At 37.8% G+C, this 26,712-nt stretch overlaps 1 protein-coding gene and 1 non-coding gene across 2 annotated transcripts; one reads left to right on the top strand and one right to left on the bottom strand.

Annotated features, from left to right (window-relative positions):
- Positions 1-3,215: 3,215 nt before the first annotated feature.
- LOC117715366 (vomeronasal type-2 receptor 26-like) lies at positions 3,216-25,116 on the bottom strand. Its single transcript, XM_034512144.2, has 6 exons — positions 24,837-25,116; positions 23,263-23,560; positions 19,409-20,212; positions 13,216-13,440; positions 10,925-11,048; positions 3,216-4,108 (listed from the first exon to the last, which is right to left on the bottom strand). Exons 1-6 carry the CDS (start codon positions 25,052-25,054, stop codon positions 3,216-3,218), a joined length of 2,562 nt encoding a protein of 853 aa, XP_034368035.1. The 5' UTR covers positions 25,055-25,116.
- Positions 8,391-8,522, top strand: LOC117715849 (small nucleolar RNA SNORA17). Its single transcript, XR_004607652.1, has one exon. It is a non-coding gene; the product is annotated as a small nucleolar RNA SNORA17 (small nucleolar RNA).
- Positions 25,117-26,712: the final 1,596 nt, after the last annotated feature.

Raw genomic sequence — 26,712 nt, 5'->3', positions numbered from 1 at the left:
AGAGAGAAGCAGAGAAGTAGAGGCTGGCCATGACCATGTGGAGCAAGGAGGGAAGGAAGAGAGAGGGGAGGGGACAGAGAGAAGCTAGAGGCAAGAAAGCAAGAGATTAAGAGAGAGTAAGAGGGTAAGAGAGAGAAGAGGGGGCAAGCAGCCCCCTTTATAGTGAGTCAGGCATACCTGGCTGTTGGATTCCCCCCCATTACTTTTTATATTATTTATCAACAGAGGTAGTTTGTATCTTCTTTTATAATTGCTATGCTCCAAGGTATTTTATTTCTTTATAATAAATGTCTTTAATCCTAGCACTTGGGGGGCACAGCAGAGGGTGTCTTTGAGTTTAAGGCCAGCCTGGTCTACACAGTGAGTTCCAAGCTAGCCAAAGATATTCAATATGGTAATACATTGTCTCAATTTTTTTTATCTTTTTAAAAAGTGCATTTGGGGAACTTTGAAGCAGGCTGTCTGCTTTAAAGTACTGGCATTGTCTGCTATACAGCTGAGAACTGGTAAAGGCTATGAGAAAATGTGTGTGATATCTAAATATCTCAGTGTCTTACTGCGTACCTTTGGCTGTGCTAGAACTTGCTATGTAGACCAAGCTGGCCTTGAATTCATAGAGAACCATTTACCTTTTCTACCCAAGTGCTGAGACTAAAGGTCTTTACAACCATGGCTCCAGTTTTTTCTTGCTAATCATAATTCATTTTATTTGTGTGTGTGTGTGTGTGTGTGTGTGTGTGTGTGTGTGTGTGTCTGTGTGTGTGTGTGTGTGTGTGTGTGTTGACTATCCCTATGTCTATTTCCCACATAGGTAAAAAGAGGTTGTCAGATCCCCAGGAACTAGAGGAGACAAACTCAAGAAATCCCATAATCATCTAATTATTAAAAAATTGACATATTCCAATACTCTATCAAGGTAAAAGCTCTGAAGACACTCAAAATAGAAGGAAAAGTTCTTAACAAACTAAAGGCTAAGAATAACAAACCCAGAGTCAATCACCTATAGATTATACTAAATGGGAGGAAATCCAAGAATTTCTCATAAAATAAAGAATGTAAAGGATGTCTGTCTTCTCTACTCACAATGAATACAGAGCTGTAGTAATAAACAAGAGAAAGCAATAAAAAAATACAAACAGGTAAGGAAGAGGCCAGTACGTCCTTATGTAAAGATTACATGATTCTCTGATTGCCAGATCCTAAAACTTCACCCCATTTAGATTTTCAAAAAAGTCCAGCAAATTATCAAGATACAAACATAATACTTAAAAAGTTGAATATACTCCATACCAATAACAAATACATTGAGAAGTAAATCAGGAAACATTCCTAAAAAAATCCTAAAAGACATTTAACTGACCAAGCTAACTCAGTCAGTCAACCAGGTATCAAGGGCAGGAGGGAAGATTAGGGGAAAAAAAGACAATTAGACAATATTATAACATGACTCCAGCCAGTCCTGAGGCTGAAGCAGGTTTATTTTTTTCCCAGTCAGCTCTTATACCATTCTAGGTACTTGCAGAGGACAGGATCAGTTCTTACATCAAAGACAAAGTAATCAAACAGGGTAATACACAAAGAGATGAAACAAGGCAATAAACAAAGCCCCCAGTTTCTAGTTGCTTGTCAGGATGACAAACATAAATAAAATGTCACACATTTCTAGGCTGAGTTTGCTTTGAGCTTTATATTAGCCAAAATGTGAATATTATTATCTGAGCCTACTTCCTTGAGTCCACTGACAGGTGCTTGCCAAATTTCTATAAGTGACACTAAGGGCTCTCCACACAGAACCTAACCCAGAAAGTGAAATACTTCAAGAATATATACTGTTAAGCACTGAAAAAAATTTAAGAAGGCATGAGAATATAGAAAGTCCTCTTATCCTTGTGTATTGGAGGAAATACTATTGTAAAAACAATTATTGTACCAAAAGTAATCTATGGGTTCAGTGTACCCAATACAAACTAGGGCAACATCCTTCACACTACTAAAATAAGCAACATTAAAATAAAAGTCATATTAAAATACATTTATTAATATTGTATGTAAATTAACAGTTTTGTAATTGTAATTATAAGACCTATACAGTGAAAGTACAGTCCAAACTAGCTTGGAGATCTACAGGACTGATGGGACGGGAAGGTGAGATTTGTTCAACATGGAATATGCACTTATATGAAGATGTTTTTAAAGGACAAAAGATGCAGTGGCCCATGTCTCTAATCCAGGGCTAAGGAGCAATGGAAATACAAAGCAAAAGTGCTCTGTACTTGATTCTAACTGAAATTCATAAGGCTTCCCTCGAAATTAGAAGCTGACTTGCGGAAACACCAGGTCATATTTTTCCAAAAGCCATATGGTCTAGGATGCATGATTCTACAATTCCCCATATCCTGTTGAATCTATGGCCTTAAAAAAACATAGTTGTCTACATCTACCATCAAAAACATTTCCTGCTTCAGAATAGAATCCAATGGATATAAATGTTATCAGGTTTTGCTTGGTAAACCTGTAGAAGACAATGTAAAATTCCTTACTCTGCTACAGAACAGCAAGGACCCCATGAAGTCTTACTGTTCTCTCAGAGACCCACTACCCACTGATGTGTTGGATATCCTCAAGGTAAACATGTTTGTGTTTCCCCGGGGACTCTGCCTAAGATCTCATTCATGTTGTTCCACCAGAACATAGAAAACAACATAAAAGGCTCCCGAGATTCTGAACTTTTAATCATATATTGTCTTGTTTGTGAGGCCTCTTTAAAGAGAGAAGCAGAGAACATGAGCTCTTTGGAGCAGAATTCATGGTTGCTCAAAAATTAGTTTGCACTGACTATAACTGCATATGACTAACAAAGAGGAGTCACATTTTAAAACATCTGTTACTTTTATTGCCACACAGATGATATTCTCTCAATCTTACTCTTAATCATTTCCAGTCCTCTTACATTCTGTTGAAAAATGATAGACTTGTGATTTAAAGAAACATGTAGTGGACACATCAAAAGTCACCTCTAGTTGGCAACTATCTAACATGTGACAAGTTTGTTCGATGTGTCTGGTCATCTCCAATAATAGCAGGGACAATGGATTAAATAGCTGCTGCCATTGTCAAGAGAAATACAGTGAATTCATGCCACTCTTTTGAATCTTTATTTCTACATACTTCATTTTACACAAATCACAATAAATTCCTTTGTCTTAAGGAGGAAGTCATTTAAACAAATTCTTTCTAGAATCTCCACCTGACCTCAGTAAAATCACATAACATTTGGGAAGAAATATACAGCCCAGTAAGGTAGAACTTGAAGCCAGAATGGAAAGAATTTCCACAGCCACCATGGTTTTGCCTTTGGAGCTCAGGTAGGCTGGTACAAAAGAAATCCATACACTGCAGAAAACCAGCATGCTGAATGTGATTGTTTTTGCTTCATTGAAGCTGTCAGGTAGCCTTCTCGCCAGAAAAGCAATAAGCAAGCTCAGACTGGACAGAAAGCCCAAGTACCCCAGAACACAATAGAAAGCAAGGGTGGACCCCTCGTTACACCAGAGGATGATTTGCCCAAACTCTGACTGCATGTCAACATCAGGGAAAGGAGGATATGTTCCAAGCCAGACTGCACAGATGCACACTTGAATGAGGGAACCACAGCAGACTATAGCATTTGAGAGTTGGGTCACCATCCACATTCGTAAGGTGCTTCCTGGTTTGATGGCTTTGAAGGCCACAACCACAATGAAGGTCTTTGCCAAGATAGCAGAAACAGCAACAGAAAATACAACCCCAAAAATCACTTGTCTTAAGACACAAGTGACTGTGCTAGGTTGGCCAATGAATAGTAATGAGCAAAAGAAACAGAGCATTAGAGAAACTAGGAGGAGATAACTGAGATTTCTGTTATTTGCTCTGACAATGGGTGTGTCCCGATAGTGGATAAATAATCCTAAAATCATGGCTGAAAAGGCAGCTAAACTAATGGCCACAGAAGCCAAAACAGCTCCCAGAGTATCTTCATGGGACAAAAATGTTGTAACTTTAGGGAGACACTGATTCCTTTGCTTATTTGGATATTGATCTTCAGGACACTTGATGCATAGATCCATATCTGAAAGGGAGGCAGATTGGTTTATTACATTCCTCTGGTTTGTCCAAAGGTGGACATTTGGGATCTATACCTTGAATGGAATCATTTTTGCATTCTGAAGGAAATGTTCCTGGTTATAGTTACTGAACTATTATTGAAAAACAATAGAACAATTATTTTTTTCTTTTATAAGAGAGAAGTACATATACACTTTAATCCATAAAATATTCAGAAATTGAATGGACTTAAACAATATGGAAGAATCATAAATCTAGAAATGAAATGTGGTGAAATCAGACAATTTGAAAATTATATTTGATTATCTATGAAAGAATAAGAATATAATCTTGAAAGCTCTTAGTTTTTTCTTCCATTTTGTACATTTTCATCATTAAAAAAACTTTTCATTGCTTGAGAATTTCATATGTATATAATGTGTTTTGATCAAATCTACCACCAATTTCTTTGCCCTGCACTTCTTTCTCTCTATTCTTCAAACAAATGTTCCACCAAACTTCATTTGTTCTTGTTTTTTTTAACCCAGTGCATTCACTTAATGCTGTTTTGTCTATATGGATTTAGGACCATCCACCATAACATGGGCAGCCTAACAGGACCACACATCTTGAAAAATCTGACTGTCTCTAGCAGGCATCAACTGTCAATAGCACTTTGCTAGGGCTGGGACTTTATGAGCTTGTCCCCTGTCCATCCTAGGATATTGTGACTTGCTCTGTTGCTAGTCTGGTGTGTGCTTCTGTGAGTTTATGTGTTCAAGTTCTATGTCATGTGTGATAAATACTGCTTTACTACGGATGTCCCCTCTATAGCTCTTACAGAGTTTATAGCTTTAGTTCACAATGTTCCCTGGAGCTGTTGTTTCTTGGAGCTCTCAGTAATTTTTGTGGACGCCTAGATTATAAAACTTGCTAACAATTGCTAACATCTACATTTATGAACTGTGGCATTTTCTTGTGTTTCTTTGATTTTTATTTTACCAAATAATATATCATTGTTTTAGAAATAATGCTTTAGACATTACATTTTAGAGATGAATATTTTTTCTTATAATAAAATGTCCTAGTGTGAATGAAATCCTTAAAACCCTTAATTGAATTCTGACTAGAAGTTTATTGATGGAAGAATAATTTTGCAATTAATTTTCAATGTACATTTAATAATTACATTTATGTTATTTGAGTTTTCTGTACTTTTACAGAAAAATTTAGTAAATTTCTTCATGTAGTGTCATTTTTTAATAAGGTACAGTTGGAGGTCAGTCTTTGAATATTTAAATATTTAAGAAAAATGCAGTGGAATAGAAAGCCTTATTCACTAACATTAGATTTCATTCTCTCTGAGGGACACATTCATGGGACCCATCTTTAATGGAGCAGAGATATAAGGAGGAGAACTGAAACCTTCTTCAGGTGCAGAGGGAAGAATCAAGGTAGACAGGGCAGGATAGACTGTCCTGCAGACAAAGGTGTGTTGGGAGTAGTGCAGCTGGTAAGAAAATGGGTTTCAAAAAAACAGGGGTCTTTTTGACCAGATACTGCCATCTGAGTATCTGTGGCCAGTGGCCTCATAGACAATAACATTTAGCCATCAGAAAGAAGCCAAAAACTAGCTGGTGATCATCCTAAGTTAGTTCCACCATGGACTGTAAATTTAATGACAGCTTTGTTTCTCTAGGCAAGGCCAAGAAGATTCCATTCAAGGAAAGAGTATTGAGATTAATATGCTTTCCCTGTTATTATTAAGTATATATAACAATCACTCTGTATTAGCACACTTTTGAGTAGGTTTCTGCCGAATAATGAAGATGCACTGTCTTGTAGTGATGAAATATACTCAAATAGATGATTTCTTAATTCTTAATAATGATCTTATAAGAATTCCAAAAGTTGTATTGGTAATTATTAAGATCACTTATTAAAACACTGCTATTAGTTCCTTTCTGATGTCAAAACTGCAGTGAGAACTATGCCATTTTTCAATTGTCCCAAGTTAAATGCTTCTGAGATAGACATGCATCTAGAGCTTAGAGCACATCCCAAGAGGCTGTAAAATAATTAACCAAAGGTCATAAAAAGGGAACTAATGATTTAATATAGGTCCAAAAACAGAAGACAAAATAATGAGTAGTTTTATTATATGAAAGTTCACTAATACTTTTGTCACAAAAGTTATGGTTTTTAACTTTCAAGGAACATGTAGAGCTAGTGAAAGGTGATGAATGTTTAGCTAGATACTCATAATTAATGTGCATGCCAACTTTCTCTGTTGAATTTATGTGTAAACTTGTGGTGAACTTTTTAACATGTGGTCATGTATTCTGAAAGATGCATACATGGTCAGGACAAAGAGAAAGAAATCTCCTTTTTATAGAGAATTGAAGAAGAACATTTTAGAGAGAAGAACCTTTTAGAAAAACTTTCTTAGAGAACATTCAAAGAAAACTTTTAGAGAGAACTTTTTAGAGAGAACTTAGAAATCAAGATTAAAGTCACATTTCAAAAGTTTCTTCCTCAGAACAACCATCATTATAACAGGGCCATTTTTTTTGCAAACAATGGTTAGATTTCCAGGCTAAACAAACAGACCAGAGTCTTTCACAACTCTATAAAATGGTTCAGGACAAAGCTCAGTGAGGTGATCTGTACCTGTCTCCTCTTAGGAATCAAAGAAAATCTTGTACAAGAAGATAACAGGCACAAACAGAATACACACAGAGAGATACGAACGTCATTACTGGGAAAATAAAAACAAAACCAGAAGCTGTTTAAGATGGTCTTCTGTCCTACACATGAACAGCCCATAGACCCAGAGATAATTCAAAAATTAGATGGGACCTAGCAATTACTTCCTATAGGGAGGTTGGTGAGAATACTCCACAGCTTCTCCTGCTTCTCAAAATACTCATCTACTTTGCAGTTCTCTGACCAGATTAAACCTGAAACAGAAACACAGAGACAGGCAAGACAGTAGATAACCAGGCACCCAGACTTACCAAATGTGAAAGAAAAAGATCAAGTACTTGGGTTAGTGTAATATTGTAAATTACAAATGAGCCCCCAAATGTAAGGGTCTCTGATTTGCAAAGAATGATACTCCAGACTCAAATGGTATGCAGCAGTAAAGAACATTTATTCTGCAGAAAACCCGAATGTAGGGGTGTACCATAACTCAGAATGGAAGACACAGGTGTGGATTTTGCAGGGTCAATTTAAAGATGTCAGGATAGAAATGGGTGACTTTACCTTTGAATGGTTGCCTTCATCTCCACACATATAGGTGATTTGTGATTGCTTAATGTGGTTGTGGGGGAGTGTTTCTGATCAAGTATACTTGGCTCAAGTTAGGTGGTCAGGCAGTTCTACAGCTCCTGATTAGATGCCTGTGAGGTGGGCACAGGGTAGGTGGTAGGAAAGCTCAGTGTCTGCCTCTCAAATGTGTTTTTTTTCTTGAAATTGATTTGTTTTGTACTTTTCCAGATGTGATAAACAGAAACTTGAGCATCACCTCCCAAATTACCAGTTTGAAACATGTTATGGAGGTACTCTGGTGCTAGTTAACCCAGTCTTCTATGTAGGGAATAGATTGAATTTTATAAAAAGCATATAATGAAGTCTTAGTAACCACTGAAAACCCAGTGGACCATATAAGCCAGTCTGAATGAATTTTCAAAGGTGTATGGTGAGACTTGATTAAATTTAGTCCATGAAATAAAACATATTCATGGTGATTCTTGCATGATCTGTGAATGCAGATGCACCTAGATCACACATGCCTAGTATATTTCAAGGCTTTATTTTCAATTCCCTGCACGAAAATGTGCTAAATGCATGATGATGATAGAAATATATTCCTAGTATTACTTAATACAATAGGGTGATATCACCCAATTAATCTCCTGGTTTTCAGTAAATATAAACTTGTACATTTGCAATTCATTTTCCAAGAGTCAGTATATTTAGAAATAGCAAAAAATATTGTTTCAGATTATGAAACATGTAAGTACTGAAGTGTAAATATAATGTTAAGGAAAGGATAATCAGTCGTATATACTTGTAACCATAAGCCTTCTGTTGATGGCTTGGAAAGTACTGCAATGATGAGAAGAGGGAAAGATTGCCACAAGCATATTAGGTAAAACTAGAGGTATTTTAAAGAGATGCTATCCCTAGAGAGTACTAGTGTGGATATATTTTCTTCAATTTTAATCTATTAAAATCAGTGTGTTACTTTTCTAAAAGTAAACAAAGGGTGGATTAGTAGTTGATAAGGATCAAGAGTAAGGACAGCTCTTAGAGGAGTTGCAGGTGTGGCTGCTGTGTCACATGCACACCAGTAGGTGGCAGAGAGGAGAGAGGTTATGTCTACCCACAGTGTTCTGACCTAGAAATATCTGAATGATTAGTAGCCTAACATTCCCTGGAAAAAGCAAGCCTGAGATGACCACTATTCCATTGCTGCACAAACCCAAATAACTCCCAGTACAAGGAACAAGGCAGAGCCTAGAAGTCTTTCTAGGCCTGAAGCTACCAGGTTGGAGTGAACTCAAGACAGACAATCCTCAGAAGGGGTCATGCAGGCCAGATGAGTAATGATCCTGATATAATGCCTTCACCAGCTGCAGCACACAGGAGAATGAGCCCTACACCTCTCCTGGTTAGTACAATTGAGCTGACCCTGCTGGTTGGGACACAGGAAAGCCAGTTCCAAGGACATGAACATGGCATAGCTGGAAAGCCACTTGACTGCCATGCACTGACATGGGTGATAGAGAGATGCCCTCTTCCTTACCTCATGTGACCTACAGCTAACTGGTAGTAGTGCTGGCCCCAAGGTCTTCACAGCAGAAGAGCTGTTCATACCCCTTCCCTGCCTCAGCACTCAGAAGAGCAGATCCTGAACCTTGCTTTGTCAGCAGGTTAGAGGTGGCCCTGGATGTGGGAGTGCAGGTGAGCCAGAGCCAAAGACATGAGTGTGGAAGAACCACTCATGCCTCTTATCTGCTGGCTGCTGGTGGTAAACAAAGAGAAATTCTCTCCTACCCTCTTTTGTCCCTTGCCATCTATGGTAGGCAGAAGAGCATGTCCTGTTATTGTGAGACTGGGGGAACTGGCCATGTCTCTCCCCAGCTGCAGCACTTAGGAGAACAGTCCCTGAACTTCACCTGAGCAGCAAAGTATAGCTGGCCCTGGTATGCAGGGTTGTTTGTGAACTGGACCAGAGAGCATAAAGGCAAGAAAGTCTTTATGATCTAGGCCTTTTAATTGGTCCATCCCAACATCTACTGCCCTGTGAACTGCTGGAGTGTGAAGGGACCAGACCAAAATATCTAAAACTTCAGGATCTCCATAACACATGATGAGAACAACAGAATATCCACAGGCAGCCCCAGTAACTATAGAGTAGCAGAATCCAGAGTACAATTAAGGAACTATGGCAAGAAAAGAAGTGTAATATAAGGGTATGACATGGGACACACTGTGACATATTACAGCTCCTACAATGATACATTTTTCTCTTAGTGCAGTGGAAGGTTGCAAGGGGAAGGATCCATACAAAAGGAGGTGAAGCTGAGAGGGATTGGGGTGTATGATGTGAAAATCACAAAGAACCAATACAAAGTTCATTTTAAAACAAGAAGATCAAGAACACAGTCTTGCTTATCTTCAAGCCCAACACTGAGGACATAGTGGGCTTGCAGACTACCACTTCTTCACCAACAAACAAAGCAAAGGAGATTATATTAAACAGTCATTGATAAGTACAGATTTCATTCAGGAGAATAAAATTGGCTTTACAAAAGACCTGCTTTGAAATAGATGTTAGATGTGATATAAGGACACAAAGCTGGTAGTAAGCATTGCTGCTGTGCTCTGGGGAGGCTTTGCAATGAGAATCAGTTTGAAGAAGATGTGACATCTTGACAGTCAGAGGACAGTGGAAGGGGCATCTCTGCATATCACTTGCAGCCTGCACATCACTAATATACTTGCCCATCACTCATGTCCCACACATCTCTCACAGCCAGAACATCACCTATTCTCTGGAATCTCTCAGGGCTTAATTGTACAGTGACCTCATGCTAGTTTACCTTACCAGGGGCTACAAACTGTGAATTCTCACAAGAATCAAAGTAATTCCAAAGCAAAAGTATTAACTTTATCTATTGTTAGGGTACTGATAACTGTTTGGGTTATACAAAGACTCTATCTTTGACCATTGTGCATAGTTTAGAGTTTGCAGGGGGTAATAAATTTCACCATTTCTATTGCTAGAGCAGTAACATAACCATTGCTGAAAAACAGGGGTACAAAGAAAAGAAACTGAACTCAATGCAGATGTGCAGAAGACAAATAGTCCACAAAGCAGAAGTACTCTGTTGGTTTTACTTACCTAGGAAGCTAAGGCTGGAGCATTGCAGGAGCCCACAGGTTTGATACCAATCTGGACAAGTCAACTCACTAACTAATTATCAACCAACAATAACAAAAAAGACTGTGTTTTTGTTTGCTTGTTTGAATAGAGTTTCTCTGTGCAGCCTTATCTGTCCTGGAACTCACTCTGTAGACCAGGCTAGCCTTGAAATTAATGATCCACCTACTGAGTGCTGGGAATAAAAACCTGTGCAACCTCCACAAAAGAAAACTTGTTTAAAAGTATTAAGAGTTACATATATTAACTGTAACTGTGTCTTCAGGCTTTTAGTTACATACTTCTGCCCAATTGTGAATCATTGCTATATTCAAAATCATTTCTAGAAATTTCCACATTCAGAACCATTTCCAAAAATTTCCAAATTCAGAATCATTTTATAAATACCTGTTTCATTTGCAATCTCTCCATCTGGACATGGGAAACAATCAAAACAACAGAATGGTTTCCCCTCAACAGGTGCTTTCCTAAATCCAAGTGAACAACTGTGACTGCAGACAGATACAGGAGTCTGTGTAGGGGACATGGGAGGAGGGAATGCAGTCAATACATGACATTCAGTATTAGCATCCAGATGGTAGATTTCAGCAGGACCTCTGTGTACGATAACAACTAAGAACTACCGTGCTTTTAGAGAGTGTAAACCGGAATTGTCTCTTTCTCTCTTGAACTCTCTCCCTGTCTCTCTTTTGAGCCCTTGCTTTTTATTTCATTCATCTGTTATTTTTATTTTATTATATTCTGTATATTGTGTTATTATATTTAAAACAATTTTTAAATTTGAATATACTTTGATCTTATCCTTTCCCTACTGCAACTCTGTCCAGATCTTCTTCTTCTTCTCCCTACTTGTTGTGTCTCGAGCTGCCCCACTTTAGGCGCAAAAAATGTTGAGAACTGCTCTGCCCCACATTAGGTGCCAAAAATGTTGTGGAGAGCTCTGCCCCACGTTTGGGGCCCAAAATGTTGGGGAACGCTCTATCAAAGTATTGGTATTGGAACCTGCACTGCCAAAAGCCTTGAGGGCTAAGTTGTTAGAGCCTGCAGTGCCTCAAGCTGCTCCAGTTCGCTGGTCAGTGTTCAGCAAGAGAGAGAGTGAGGATGGACTCAAGGAAGGAGACCAGAGAGAGTGTGATTCAATCCTGTTCATTCTTCGGTCTCTCTTCTTAGTCCAAGTCCCAAGTCTTGAGTTCCTAGTCCCTAGTTGCTAGTCCCTAGTGCCTCCAAGTTCCAAGTTTCCAGTTCCAAGTTCTAGTCTCGAGTCTCATCCAAGTACAAGTGTCTAATCCTAGTTGCCTGTCTCTAGTCTCAAGTGCCTACTGTCTAATTCCAAGTTCTTCCTCCAAGTGCCAAGTGCCTAATACCTAATAATTTCTTCTGTCTGCCTCTCACCTTTTATATGTCTCACTTCTAAGCCACGCCTCTAAGTCACACCCTTAACTCACACCATTAGGTCTTATCTCTAAATCACACCTTAAGTCATGCTCTTAAATCATGCCGTTAGGTCTTGTCTCTAAATCTGATCTCTAAGTCACTCCCTTAAGTCACACAGTTTAAGTCTCACACACCCAATGGAAAATCCTGGGTATCTAAAACAAGATGTTATCAGAGTGTGCTCAGCTGTTGTAGGATATTGTAAGCAAGTCTCTCGTCAGGGTATATGGCTCAAGATGGCTGCAGGATGATAGCTGCCTTCTGTCGGCTCCCCATACCTACTCACCCAAATTTATGATCTTTCTCAAAAAAAAAGAAAGAAAAAGCAAACCAAAATCTCAATAAAACAACAATCACTTAAAACCTAGAAAATAAAATACAGTAGCACAAAAAGAAATGCAAAGCAAAACAAAACCCACTAAACTGAAACCAAATAAAATTATTTATATAAATTTTGTTGATTCCCTTATTGTTCTACTAAACTACTCCTGAACATGAGACCTGAGTGAAGTAGTTGATATACCCAGTGTTTTACATTGAAGAAAATTTATCGGGTCTCTTGCAAACTATAATGTCCCCCATTACTATGTATCATCACTTTTTATCAGATCACTGAGATATTCAGAGTAAACAGTTCCAACAATAAGGGCATGAATGTGCATATAGATTTAAAATTCAAATCCAGAAATATGTGTCCAGGATATTTAATTATACTGTGCACCCATAGATTGTGTTATTTACTGAAAATAGCTTATTTGGTTGAGGAATGGCTCAGCCCTCAGCAAATCTTTAATACCAAACAACAAAGGCAAAATTCGTTGGTAGAAGGAAGCACCCATGTTTGAAAGTAACATCTAATTGATGGGGCAGACAAAGTGATGGATCAGAGAAAGATCTGACAGACTGAGTCAGAGATAGGATACATCCAGCCCTCCAAAGAATAACCTGGGAAGACAAATTTCTGGGGTTCCACACCAGCAGTCAGGTACTGAGTTGGGACACAGTGATGGATGAAAGCCAAAGGCTAATGACTCATTAACCCTCCCTTACTTTTCTGGGACTCAGAAGCTGATAACTTCTGGTGATTTAACCCTGCCTTGCTATTCTGCCACCAGAAGCTTTGGTTTTTGGCAGTTACTCTCTTTGCTCTTCTTAGGCCAAAAGCTGATGACTTCTGACAACCCTGTTCTCTGAGAAATTCCACTCTGAGAACAACTCATGGTCCTGACCTCAAAGATACTCACCTTCTTGTGGTATTTGCCCCAATTTATAAGTTTGTCATTTAGGGAAAGATGCTGAACACTGTGAGATTCAAAGACAAACTCGCCAACCTTCACTTGAGCTTCGGTACCACTTGGCAGAGACTGGTAATTAAGGATGTCAAGCTTGGTTGCTGAAACCTCCTTGTTCACAACATTCCCTTCATTGGTGCTTCTCCCAAGTTGGCCCTTTTGTAAGAATGAATGGAGCTAAAAGTAAAAAGTAACATTCAGAATTGCACTGTGAGTCACGAGATATAAATAAACCTGGTTAATTTCACTGTCCTGTATTTTTCTAACTGTATGTTCTTGTGGCTTTCATTACTGTTCTTTATATCAAACATTTATCATAGGTCTAATCCATGCCAGCAGTAGGCCTATATCACAAAAACATGCACACAAACATATCCACAGACACATACATTCACACACACACACACACACACACACACACACACACACACACACACACCATTCAAACACTCAACAAATACTGGAGGTAAAAGATGTTTTCAACTAAATGGACATTACATTAATCAGGTAGCTGTAAGAGATCAATGGATAATAACTAACAAATAAAAATTCAAGGTATCACTATTTGCCGATTCCATGATAGTACATATACAACCTACCCCTACCAGGGAACTCCTATGACTAATGAATACTTTCATAGATGTGGCTGGACCCAAGATTAACTAAAAAAAAAATTAGTAGTCTTCCTGTGCATAACTGACAAACAAACTGAGAAAAAAATCAGGAAAACAAAACTCTTCACTATAACTCCAAACTATATTTAGGGATAGTGAAATAAATCAGTTAAAAGACTTCTTTGATAAAACTTTGAGTCTTGGATTGTAGAAACAGAAGAAAATATCTAAAGATAGAAAGATCTTCCATACTCACGGATCAGTAGAATTAGCATAGTAAATAGAAAAATGACTTCAAAAGGTATCACTATTCCTAATTGTACATGGTAGAACAGTGCTATAGTAATAAAAGCCACAACGTATTTATATAAAAACACACATGTTGAGAAACGAAATTGAAGACCCATAAATAAACCCAGACACCTCTTCACACCAATTACATATTTAATAAAGAAAACCGAAATACCAAGGTAAAAGGAAAGAATATTCAACAAGTGGTGCTATTCAAACTGAATATCATCAAGTTGAAGAATGCAAATAGATCTATATTTATAACCCCGAATAAAACTCAAGGCCAAATTACCGGTCACATTAAACCAGACACATTGGAAAAGGAAGATAAAGTAGAAAACAGCTTTAAACACATTGGCACAGATGAGAATTTCCTAAACAGAACACTGATAATGCAGGCACTTAGATTAACAATTAATAAGTGGGACTTTATGGAACCAAAAAGCTTCTGCAAGACAAAGAATAACTTCAAAAGTCTACACAATGAAAAAATGATTTGTATCAACTCTACATCTGACTGAGAGTTAATAACCAAAATATATAAAGAACTGAAGACCCTAGGAAACAACACACCAAACAATCTAAATAAAAAGCAAAGCACATAGCTAAACAGAGAATTCTCAATAGAGGAATCTCAGATTGCTAAGAAACACTTAAAATAATATTCAATGTCCTTTGCCATTAGGGAAATGCAAAACAAAACTATTTTGGGATCTGTCTTCCACCTTTCAGAATGAATAAAAGCAAAGACAGAAGCTCATGACAGCAAGGATGTAGACCAAGGGCCACAATTCTGCATTGATGAAGGGAGTGCAAACTGGTACAGCTACTATAGAAATCAATATGCTGGTTCCTCAGTAAATTGGGAATCAATCTTCCTCAAGACTCAGCTACACTACTTTTGGGTTTATACCCAAATGACACTCCATCCTACCACAAAGACACCTGCTCACCTATATTCACAGTGGGTTTATTTAAAATTGCCAGAAACTGGATGAAACCTAGATGTTTCTTAACTGAAGAATGGATCATCAAATATACTTATGCAATGGATTCCTACTTAGCTGTTAGAAAAATGAGACTGTGATATTTGCAGGCAAATGGATGGAACTAGAAAAGATCCAGAGTGCTGCAACCTAGACCCAGAAAGACAAACATAGCATGTAGTTACTTGTATGATGTTATTAGCTGTAAAATAAAGGATAATCATTTTACAGTTCAGGGACCAAAAAAGAGAGGCTAAGTAACAAGGAAGATTCTGTGGGTGGAGGGTACAGGTTATAAGGATCTACCTGGTATGGAAAAAGAATAGATTTTTGTGGGTAGACTGAAGGGTGGCTAGAGATGGGAACAAGAAGGAAAGAGTTTGGGGAGGGATGTATGGTGGAGAAGTTATGAACAGAGACACAGTGAGTGATGGAATAGTGGGGCATTTACAGGCAATGTCAAAACTTAGTGGAGTGGAGCTTCCTGGACCTATGAGGGTGACTTTAGGAAAAATTAGTAATGGAGGATATGGAACCTGAACTGGCCATCTTCTGTAACTAGGCAAGGCTCCCGGTGGTGTATCTTTGACAATCTGTCCTGATTGCAAGATGTGCTGGGACAACAGTAATTCTAAATCTGAGCGAGTAAACAAACAATGACTGATCTAACTTGAGTCTCAAGCCATGAGATGCATCATAAACCAGACACCGACAGGGTGGCCAGGAACCTGAAGCCAGGTTGCTCAGAGAACTAAACACCATAGACCACAGCAGCAACTAGTCAGAAACAGATTCCTAAGGCCATTCTGCTATAGTCATAGAGCAGTGCCTAGATCAGTTATTATCAGAGACTTCATGTAGCATTTGATGGGAGCAGATGCAGAGAACCACAGCCAAATGGTATGCATTGCCTGGGGAATCCATGGGAGATGGGGAGTAAGGATTGTAGGAGCCACAGCAGCCCAGTACACCAGGAGAACACTTCCCAAAGAATCAAAAAAGCAGAGTTTATAGTGGCTCACAGAGACTGAATTGTCGAGTACAGAGCCTCTATGTATGGACCCTAATTCATCTGCATACGTGCTATGGTTGTTTAGATTGACGTGGTGTGGGACAACTAACAATAGAAGAGTGTGCATATCTGACTCTTTCTTTTTGCTTCCCTGTGGTACCTTTTTCCACTACTGGGTGGCAGCATCCAGCCTCGATATAAGGATATATGCCTAAGCTCCCTGTATGTTGCCATGCCGTGCTGATATCCCTGAGAAATCCTGAGAAATATTCCTTTTTAGAGAAAGAAAACAGAGGACCAGGGAATCTGGGGGAGAGATGGGTTGGGCAGGGGAATACAGGGAATGGAGAGATAGAAATCTTCTTGAAAGAAGAATAATTTTTAAAAATAACTAATAAAATAATAACCTCTCCCTTACAGCTCAGGGAACACTATAGAAGAGGAGGCACTCTTCTCTCTCTTCTGTGACTTTCATTTGATAGTTTTTTTTTTCATTTTATTAAATAATTTTTGTTTTATTTAAGAAAAGCAAATGAATGAGTGAATGAATGAATGAACTTAATGAAAACCTAGTTATTTGGTTAAAAATTAACAACTGTACTGTCACTTATACTTTCTGGGAAAGTCAAAATGAGTTTTGTGCCATTGAGTGACACACATACACGCACAGACAAACACACACACACACACACACACACACACACACACACACACACATAAAAACAGACAACTTGGAAGTAAAGAAAGAACTTTGTGGAGGATCAAAAGTGACTAACACAAGTGTGTATTAGTTACTGATCTGTTGCTCTGATAAAGCACTATGACCCAAGCAACTGACAGAAGGAAGAGTTGATTTGGGCCTATGGTTCCAGGGGAACCAGAGTCTATCATGAGGAGGAGCACAGCAGCAGGCATGTGTGGTGGCATAGGAGGCTGAATGTTCCCATCCTCACCTGCAAGATGAGAAGGTGGCTGTGAAGTAAGATGAAGGTAAGTAAAGGCAAAAACCCCTCTGAATTGATATTTTTTACTCCAGGAAAACTGTATCATCCATATTTCCTTAACAAGTGCCCCAAGAACCTATTGTTCAAATCCTGACTCTGTCCGGGACATTTCTCATTCAAACCATCAGACCTCTGCAGGGAGTAGAATGTAGAATAAAGGAATTGAGGGGAAACGTGGTCAAATGAGCATTGTATACACTTGAATGGAATTATCCTTATGAAACCCAATACCATGTGTAATAAATATATACCAACAGAAACAATAAAACTATATTACTAATTATTTTACTAATTAGGAAAAAATTAACCAAGTAGGTAAAATATCCCTTAGGTAAAACCTGTAAGACGCTGATGAAAGAGATTGAGGAGACATTGAAAGGAAACAACATCAAGGATTAGAAGAGGTAATACTGTTTAAATAGTTCATTATGCAAAAGTTTCACAGATTAGGGCAGTCTCTATGAACATTTAAATGACATTTTTCTTAGACAGTGACAAGGCCTAAAATCCCCACAGGAGAAAAGAGCCACAAAGAAGTCACATGCCTTTTGCAAACTTGAACAGGAAGAACAAAATTAAAGCATTGCCTTTCCCATTCCAAATAGTTTTGTAAAATTACAGCAGTACAAGCATGGCCTATAACATGCACACATCACAGAGGAGCTGAACAAAAGTCCAGAAACCAACTGAACAAATAAGACCCCAGGAACACACAAAGGGTGAAATGTAGTCTCTTCTACAAATGCTATTGTAAAAACAGGGTAAAAAAACTGCCATTGGGTTTTTGTCTGTTTCTTGTTTTTTGTTTGTTTTGTTTTGTTTTTTGTTTTGTTATGTTTTGTTTTGTTTTTGAGACAGGGTTTCTCTGTATAGCCCTGGATCTCCTGGAACTCACTCTTTAGACTAGGTTAGCCTCAGACTCAGAAATCTGTTTGCCTCTGCCTCCCAGGTGCTGGCATTAAAGGTGTGCATTGTGGTGGCACATGCTGGTAGAATTTGCTGAAGAAGACATAGGCAGGAGGATCATGAGTTTGAGGCCAGCCTGGGCTACACATTTTGTTTTCTATGCCAAATAAAGTAAAAACAGATCAAAACCTCAGAATAAAAATTGCTAGAGTAAAGTCAGAGGGACGTTCTTTGATATCATTGGTCTTGATGAGGATATTTTCAAATATAATATCAAAAACGTCAATGAAAGCTAAGATAAATTGTCCTACCAAGAAACCATCTGCACAGCAAAGAAAAGAAAACCAACAGTGTGAGAAAACAGTTCATGAAATGGAAGAAGATATTTGCACACAAGATACCTAATGAATGGTTATTATCCCAAGTTTATAGGTAATTAATAAAATTATTTGACCAAAATGTTAAAATAAGTTAAAGTGTTTGTTAGGTTGTTTTTTTTTTTCCAAGAAGGGATATAGGTGGTCATAAAGTGCGTGGAAAGACACTTAACATCACCTGTCTGAGAGAAAGGCGAATGCAGCTCACTATGAGCCACACCACTTTCTATGTATTAGGATGCCTGATGTCAAAATTCAACACACACACAAGATTTATGTGATCTAAAGGGATAATTAGCCCTCAGTCCAGAAATAAACTTTGACTTTTGGGTTAGACTCTCTAATTAAATACAGAGGATCCCACCTACAAAACAGCGGTCATGAGAGTGAGAGAGGGCTGGTTGGGAGAAAGACTCCAACAGGAGAGGCAGGGATACAGAATGCAATGGGGCAGAGGTAGAAAATGCACAATATTCATTATTTAAGTGTTTGAAAGTACCAAACAATGAGCAAACAAATAAAGTTTTAATAACATTGTAGAGGGACAAACTCTGTTATAGTGTTAGAAACTCAAATGGTTTGAAAAGATAAGCAGAAGTGTGTGGGGGAAACATGTGGAAAGTTGATGTGTCATGATTAGTGCCTCTCCATTCAATCCATATTCACTTTTGAAAAACTGTTTCATTTCCGTTGGTGTTGGGATCTGTTTTTCAAGACAATAAGATGGCCTTAATATTATTATTTGAATGTGCTTAAAATAGAAAAACTATTTATTCAGCATCATACACTTATTGTTTTCTGACAGAATTGTTAGTTCAACTTTAAGCACCACAAATGTGTTTTTCCTTAATTTTATCTCTAACTTGAGACTAACTCTGAAAGTTCATGAAACAACATGCAGAATTTACAAGCCAAGCCCAACACTGTAAGAAAACACAAGGCCAGCTATTGTTACCTTCCATGGGAGAGAAGCCTGGAGGACACTTTTATCATGGGAGTCTCCTTCCACTCTGAGTGACAGCTCCTCATGCAGTGCCTGGGCAATGGCATGTACAGCAGCATGGACTTTGTAGCTGTAGTGTGATGTATTCATATTCCAATCATGAAAAGGACGTGTGCTCAGGCTGCCATTTTGCTCACATTGACTACGTTTCATGACTCCAGGCTGATCAATTTCTGGACATTCAAATAAGATTGACCAAACTTCTTGGATAAAGATATCATGAGGGTATTTTGAAGGTTGGACACTTGCTTGAAAATCCTTGAATCCCAGAATGTCATCCACATGAAGAGAAAATGATAATCCTCCAAAAGTGAGCAAAGTATTATTTCGATAAAAAGTAAACATGGTTAAATCCCAATCAGAAGTTGTGATCCAGACATTATGAAAAGTACGATAATGAATGGTGTTATCAACAAACACCAGAAGAGAATAACTGTCACCAAAAACAACAATAACACATGTCAATGTGAATCTTTCATAAAAAAGCTTATTTACTGTGTCCTCAGCAGGAATTTCTGGAACCTTTTGTGCAAATGCAACACAAAGTCCATGGTTCTTCATCTCCTCTGTGATGTCCCTAAGGAAGAGTTCTCCCTTCATGTCGTCTGAGATGACCAGGCCAACCCAGACCCAAGAGAAGTATAGCAGCAGTTGAATAATTCCCTGATACAGGGCTGTGGTGTGCACAGGAAACTGGTAAGGAGACTGGAGCTGGACTCTGGTCCCAAGACTCTGGTCAAAAGGAGCATAGCTGATCTAAAGAGAAAGTTACCACTAAAGATATTACAATTATGTTTATTCTCAAATGATTTTGTTTATGTCTTCTCTTAATGCACTAAGACAAAGTAAACAGTTAAATAACGTTGTGAAGAAATACTAATTGTTACCTATGTCCCATCACTTATAGTCCTTACATGAAGTGTATCTTTATCTTTTCACTTTTATAAAATGTATCAAACAGGGCTACAGAGTGTCTGTCTCCTTCTATCAGTTCAGGCAATAGCAGTCAAGCAAGAGCATTTGCAAATCTGTCATTTCCCATACTAAAACTTTCCTCTTCCTGATATGGAAGTGAAGAAATTTAAAACTAAAGACCATTTACTTGAAGTCATGAATCCATAACTAATCAACCAATAAAGAGGAACCTAAGAAGTATTTTAAAACCTACTAGTGAATTCTATATTTCCTAGAAGTTCCTTTGTTTTTCTCTTTCTGTAATGCTCAACATCAGCTTGCTTAGGACAGAAGGCTGAATATCTACATCAATGAATGCTGTAAAGTTTCCTTCAATCTGGTCACCCCCATCACATCTCTACCCTTCTTACAACAAACCTTCAATAAATATTTGTACACTCTCATTCCTATGTTTTTTAGGCTATATGTAGAAAGTGTACTTTATGTACTCTTCAGGGGTTGGGAGTGGTCTCCATGTATGGTTGTGCTGACATACCTACCTGCACAGTCACCAGGCACATTTCCATGTAACACACCTGACACACACCATTCCCATACTTGCCACTTACCAGACACACACATACACTGAAATGCATACACAGAAATACATGTACAGAGAGATAGAGAGATGAGGAAGACAGAGAGAGGGATGGATAGATAGATAGATAGATAGATAGATAGATAGATAGATAGATAGACACGAGAGGGAGAGAGAGGCACTGAGTGAGGGAGGCAGTGAGAAGGAGAGGGAGAGAGAGAGGGAAAAGGAGAGGGAGCTAGAAGTAGAAAGGGAAATACTGAAATGGTAAAAGAAATTCTAAGGCAGGGTAAGGAAATAAAACACTGAACTAAACTCTGAAAGAGTTTTCTTCAGAGAGCAGAAAAGCAAGATGGTAGAGCGTGGGTGGCATCAGGATGCAGACAGTAAGAACAAAGTGCATGCGAATGGGCATAATGAAACCCATGCATCCTATGACGACAAAAAAAAAAAATTCTAAGGATCAAACTTCAATTCCCAGCAATGGTATTAGGTGGTTCATAAACACTTATTATATTTCTGCTCTCTCTCTCTCTCTCTCTCTCTCTCTCTCTCTCTCTCTCTCTCTCTCTCTGTCCCTACCCCTCTCTCTTGCTCTCTCTCCACAATTTTAAAAATAACAAAAATGTATTTATGTAAAGATAGAACATGGCTAAGTAATAATATATGCAAGTAAAACAAAAGGAAATATCCAATCCAGCAGAATCCCAACTCAAAGAGACCAAAGATACATGAACACCTAAAGCAATGTGACAATCCAAATACCATGATTCCTTAACAACTGAAGACAGAGATACTGACCTGGATAAAATGCCAGATGAAAAATGTGAAATTTACTAGTAAAATTACAAACAAAGGGCTAAAGTGTATTCACCTTTGCCATTCAATATTAGTTTGAAATCCTAGCAAAATCAATACAGTAAAAACACACACAAATGGGGTAAGAAGCAGGTAAATTATTCCTGTTTGCATTTGATATGTTTATGTCTGAATGTTTTCTATTGGCATAAGATAAACCATTTGACAAACTAAACAGAAGATCAATAAGTAAACGCACAGGGCTACAGTCAAAAACAGATTTTGGAGAAAAGACATTAGATTCCACAAATTGCTAGGGAAATTGAATATCTAGCCACATGTTGAGAAATTAAAATGGAGTTATCTGTCTCTCTATCCTGTGCAAAAATCAACTCAAAGCAGTTCATAGCAGAAAAACAGAATGGGGAGCTATTACGTGAGAGACTGGAAACCAGTAAGAGTCAGGTAGGAGGATCTGTGACAAAAATGAGCCAAGTACAATTATATATATATATATATATATTTCTTAAAAATAATTATATTCATTATTAATGTGATAATTAGTATATGTCCAAAGCCAAATATTTAAAAGAAGGAATGAAATTCATTCATAAAAACCCATATAAATAAACATCTGGTCAGGCATGGTGGTACATGCCTTTAATCTCAGTCCTGGGCAAGCAAAGGCAGAAGAATTTCTGTGAGGCTATCCTGAGCTACATAGGACATTCAAGACTGCATGTTGAGAACCTGTCTCAAAAGTAAACAAATAGGTAAACATTAAAAATAAAATGGCAGCCTAACACATTTGACCAAGATTTTGAGTTACTTCATGAATATAATGAGAAATGGTTAGTACCAGATAACTGTGATTTGCAAAGTTAAATTCTAAAGAGCCCTTCTCAAGTTCATTACTAAGTAAGATGCATTTGAATTATAAATGCTACTCCTCTAGCATTGTTTATAAGAAATCAAATCATTACTGATCAACAGGAAGAATTTTAAAGACAAATTTTAAAACATTCATGCCAATAGAGAAAAATTATAACCATTCCCAACAACCAGCCAGAGTGAGTCTGACCCACGGTTCTTTGGAAAACTAAATGTTATGTGTCAATCTGAGCTCATACCACAGTAAAGGAATCAGGAATATGTCCACAGTAGTTACAGTGAAGATACGTGAGTAGAATTACTATAGTCCTCATGCTTAGTGATGCTCTAAAACTAGAACTGAAAGAAAGACAGTGTTGACAATGGTATAAGGCAAAGGAAATTTTCTTGGAGTGGACATAATACAGATTGTCATTACTTTTCTCTATATTTTTTCAAATATAAAGGTTTTTAAATTAAATTTATTATACAAAAATGATTTCATCTTATAAACAAATTATACTGTAGACTTAAAATGATAACTAAGTAGTAAATTTTTAAGTACATCAATAAACAGTAACTGAATTAGTTAGCATTTATTACTATGTTGCTGGGTTTAACTAAGTAACCAGGATTCTTTGCATACCTGTGGGACATTGTAGAGACTTAGAACTCGGGAGATCTGAGTTGATATTCCTGTTGAAATGCCTCCTATCACAGCAACCAGCTTATCAGTCTTCTCAGGCCTGCAGCTGTAGTTAGGAACTGGGGGGCTCTCTCCTGAGAGTAGAGCCATAGAACTCTCCACAGCCTTCATCTCAAGAAAGTCAATATTGAAGAGATAGAATCCCAGGGACATATTGAATAGAATATCTGGGTCCTTGTTGATTTTTTCTATAGCAAAAACCATCGCCAACATGTGCTGATAATGTTTGGTAAGATAGCTAGGAGGAAAAAATTGGAAAGACCATTTTTGTGGGTTTTTTTTTTTTAACAAATTAAAATTAACTTTTAATTAAAATGTAATTACTTCATTTTCTTTCACTCTTTTCTCCCTGCAGCTCCTGACATGCTCTCTCTCAAATTCTGGTGTTTTATTTATAACTATCTCAGTCATATAAAAAATATAGCAATAATCCAAGAAACAAGCAGGATATTCTGTTTTAGACATGTAGAGGTATTAGTCTTTTACAAAAAGATTCATAACACAACTTACTTTCAATTTCAAAATTATTGCTTTTTGATATTTTTGAGACAGAGTTTTGCTTATCCAGCCCAGGATATGTTTAAATTCACTATTCAGACCCAGTTAACTTTGGGCTAACAGTGATCCTCCTGCATCTGCTTCTAAAGCTCTGGGATGAAAGGTTATCACTACCACGTACTATTAAATGTAGAATTCTAACTTTTTACTGTGGAACTTGTGTCTAAGAAAGTATAATTGAGGGGTAAAGCCTGTGGAAAATAGCAAACATTAAAACTTCATATTTTATGTGGTCTTCAAATATAGGACAAACATTGAGACAATACATAGTGCTTGATTAGCTATGGCAATTGAAAAAATAGTGTCAAGTCTATTAAAGCTAGAAAAATATAATGTTCTCAGTACAATTATCTTTTGAAAACAAAGAAAAGTCACTTCAGCTGAAAGTGTTTTCAAAGCCTTCTTACATATTTAAGAGAATTTGGCATGAGTAGTGGAGAGACACACAGAGACTCAGTCACGGCTGAGTAGCTAATGGCACATGGTGGCTACTGGGGAATGGAGAGTCAGTTTTCTTAGGAGGTTTGCCATAGTAGCTTGACTCTAGATGATGTCCTATACTCCTGCAGTACTAGCATGCCTAAAGGAAAAAGTGAGAGAGAGGTGGGCGGGTAACAGAGAGACAGAGAGAGAGAGAGACAGAGAGAGAGAGAGACAGAGAGAGAGAGACAGAGAGACAGAGAGAGAGAGACAGAGAGACAGACAGTGACAGAGACAGAGAGAGACACAGAGAGACAGAGAGACAGAGAGATCCAGTGACACACAGAAGAGACAGAGACACACAGAAGAGACAGAGAGACAGAGAAACACATGCAGAGATACAGAGACAGAGAGAAACAAAGACTCCATGAAGTTGAAGACAGGAAACATTCGAGAGGAAGCAATAGAGGTGGGTTTAATCAACATGTATGAAATTCCGAACTAATATGTTTTAAAGAGAGAAGCCAAACACTTACAAATGAACATATTCTGGAATACGGTTTATATTTGTAAAGCCAAATCTCCTTATTCTAGTGTCTTCAGCAGATGCTCTAAGGGAAAAGAATCCTCCAATAACAAAATCCCCATCTTGATAGTAGCCAGGAGAAGCAGGTAAATTTAAGGAGAAACAAGAAATATGTTCCTGGAATACAGTGAGAACCAACAAGAGAGAGAAAGCAATGAGTAATTTCATGCTAACATTGATAAATGATAAAACCCAGAAATCTCTTCAGTTGAAAATCTTGGGCTAATCAAGCCAGATAACACATCAACAAACTGATAAAACATGTGTGTGTCTAGTCAGTGTGAATCAAGGTTATAAAGCATTGTTTTGTCCTGATACAGACCCGCCAGTACCAAACACTCCCACAGTTCCTGGGAGGATAATCTGCTTTGCACATACTTAGCCATAAATTATGTCCCCATCATAGAGTCACTGTGAGTCCCCAAGGGCTCAGGAGGAGCCTCTCACTTGGGACCTGGGAATCCTGATTCTCAGCAGGAAAACACACAATTAAGAAATAGTGTAAAGTCCTCTAAAATAACTGTGGGGTGTGTACACTCACTGAGCTGAAACCTCTCAAGGTCCCAAGACAGAGACTAACCAGTGGAAACAGAGTTAAGTCATGAAGGGTCATCTGAAGAAGGCGTCAATAAGGGAAGGGTTAGACTCTGAATCATTTAACATCACTGTCATTTTAGGGTGTTTCTGTAAGTCAAGCCAAAGCCTTGCATTAGAAAACATTATTTCTGATTACTTTATACAGTCAATCATCAACTTGTGTGTTTTTAATATCTCACATTGTGTATACTTATGAGTATGATATTTTGAAATACGTATACAATATAAACGTTAAATATAAATGTTTACTACAAACAAGTTGCTTTTAACCAGTGGCACAATATGAAATTTACTGACTTCAAAGAAAGTAAATGAAGAGATACTGTTGGCTTTTTAAAATGTCAGTTGTGCTTGAGGTACCATGTGTTAGTGTCTCTCTCTCTCTCTCTCTCTCTCTCTCTCTCTCTCTCTCTCTCTCTCTCTCTTTCTCTCTCTCTCTCTCTCCCTTTCATCTTTGGTGTGGGCACTGTAGGAGACTGAATTTAGAACATGGTGCATGCTGGAAAGTACTCAACCAAAGAGTCACATCCTTACCTTTTTTTAAATCTTTAAAGGTAAAGAGTAGTCTGCCCATGTTGTCCTTGAATATGTGACCCTGTTTCAGTCATCCAATCAGTAAATGTTACAATTATGTTTCACCAATCCTAGTTGTTACCATAGTTTGATGTGAAAAACAAGTACATATTTGTAATAAAAACTCAGATGTATAAAGATATATGTCCTTTGTGTTTTTCAAATCATATTAAATCCATTCGCAAGGAAAACACACTTGATCAAAGTTCTTAAGAGAATGACAGCCTGCAGGTAAGAATATGGATATAGTGTTTCTTGCTTAAAACTTGACTAAAATCAAACGTTAACTTTATCTTATATCTTTGGTCTGTGGATTATAGCATGGTTATTATTTACTTAAGGTTGATATCTACTATAAGTCATTACATACTATGTTTGTCTTTCTGGGACTTGGTTACTTCACTCAGGATGCTATTTTGTAGTTCCATCCGTTTGCTGGCAAACTTTATGTCATTGTTTTTAGCAGCTGAGTGATATTCCATTGTGTAAATATACCACATTTTCTTCATCCATTCTTATGATGAGGACATTTAGGTTGTTTCCAATTTTTGGCTATCATGAATAAAGCTGTCATGAACACAGTTGAGCAAGTATCCTGATGGTATCCTTATGGTATGGTAGAGCATCCTTTGGCTAAATGTGCAGGAATTGTATAG

The sequence above is a fragment of the Arvicanthis niloticus genome, chromosome 9 (assembly GCF_011762505.2).
Source record: "Arvicanthis niloticus isolate mArvNil1 chromosome 9, mArvNil1.pat.X, whole genome shotgun sequence".
Taxonomy (NCBI): domain Eukaryota; kingdom Metazoa; phylum Chordata; class Mammalia; order Rodentia; family Muridae; genus Arvicanthis; species Arvicanthis niloticus.
This window is presented reverse-complemented; position numbering and strand designations above follow the sequence as displayed.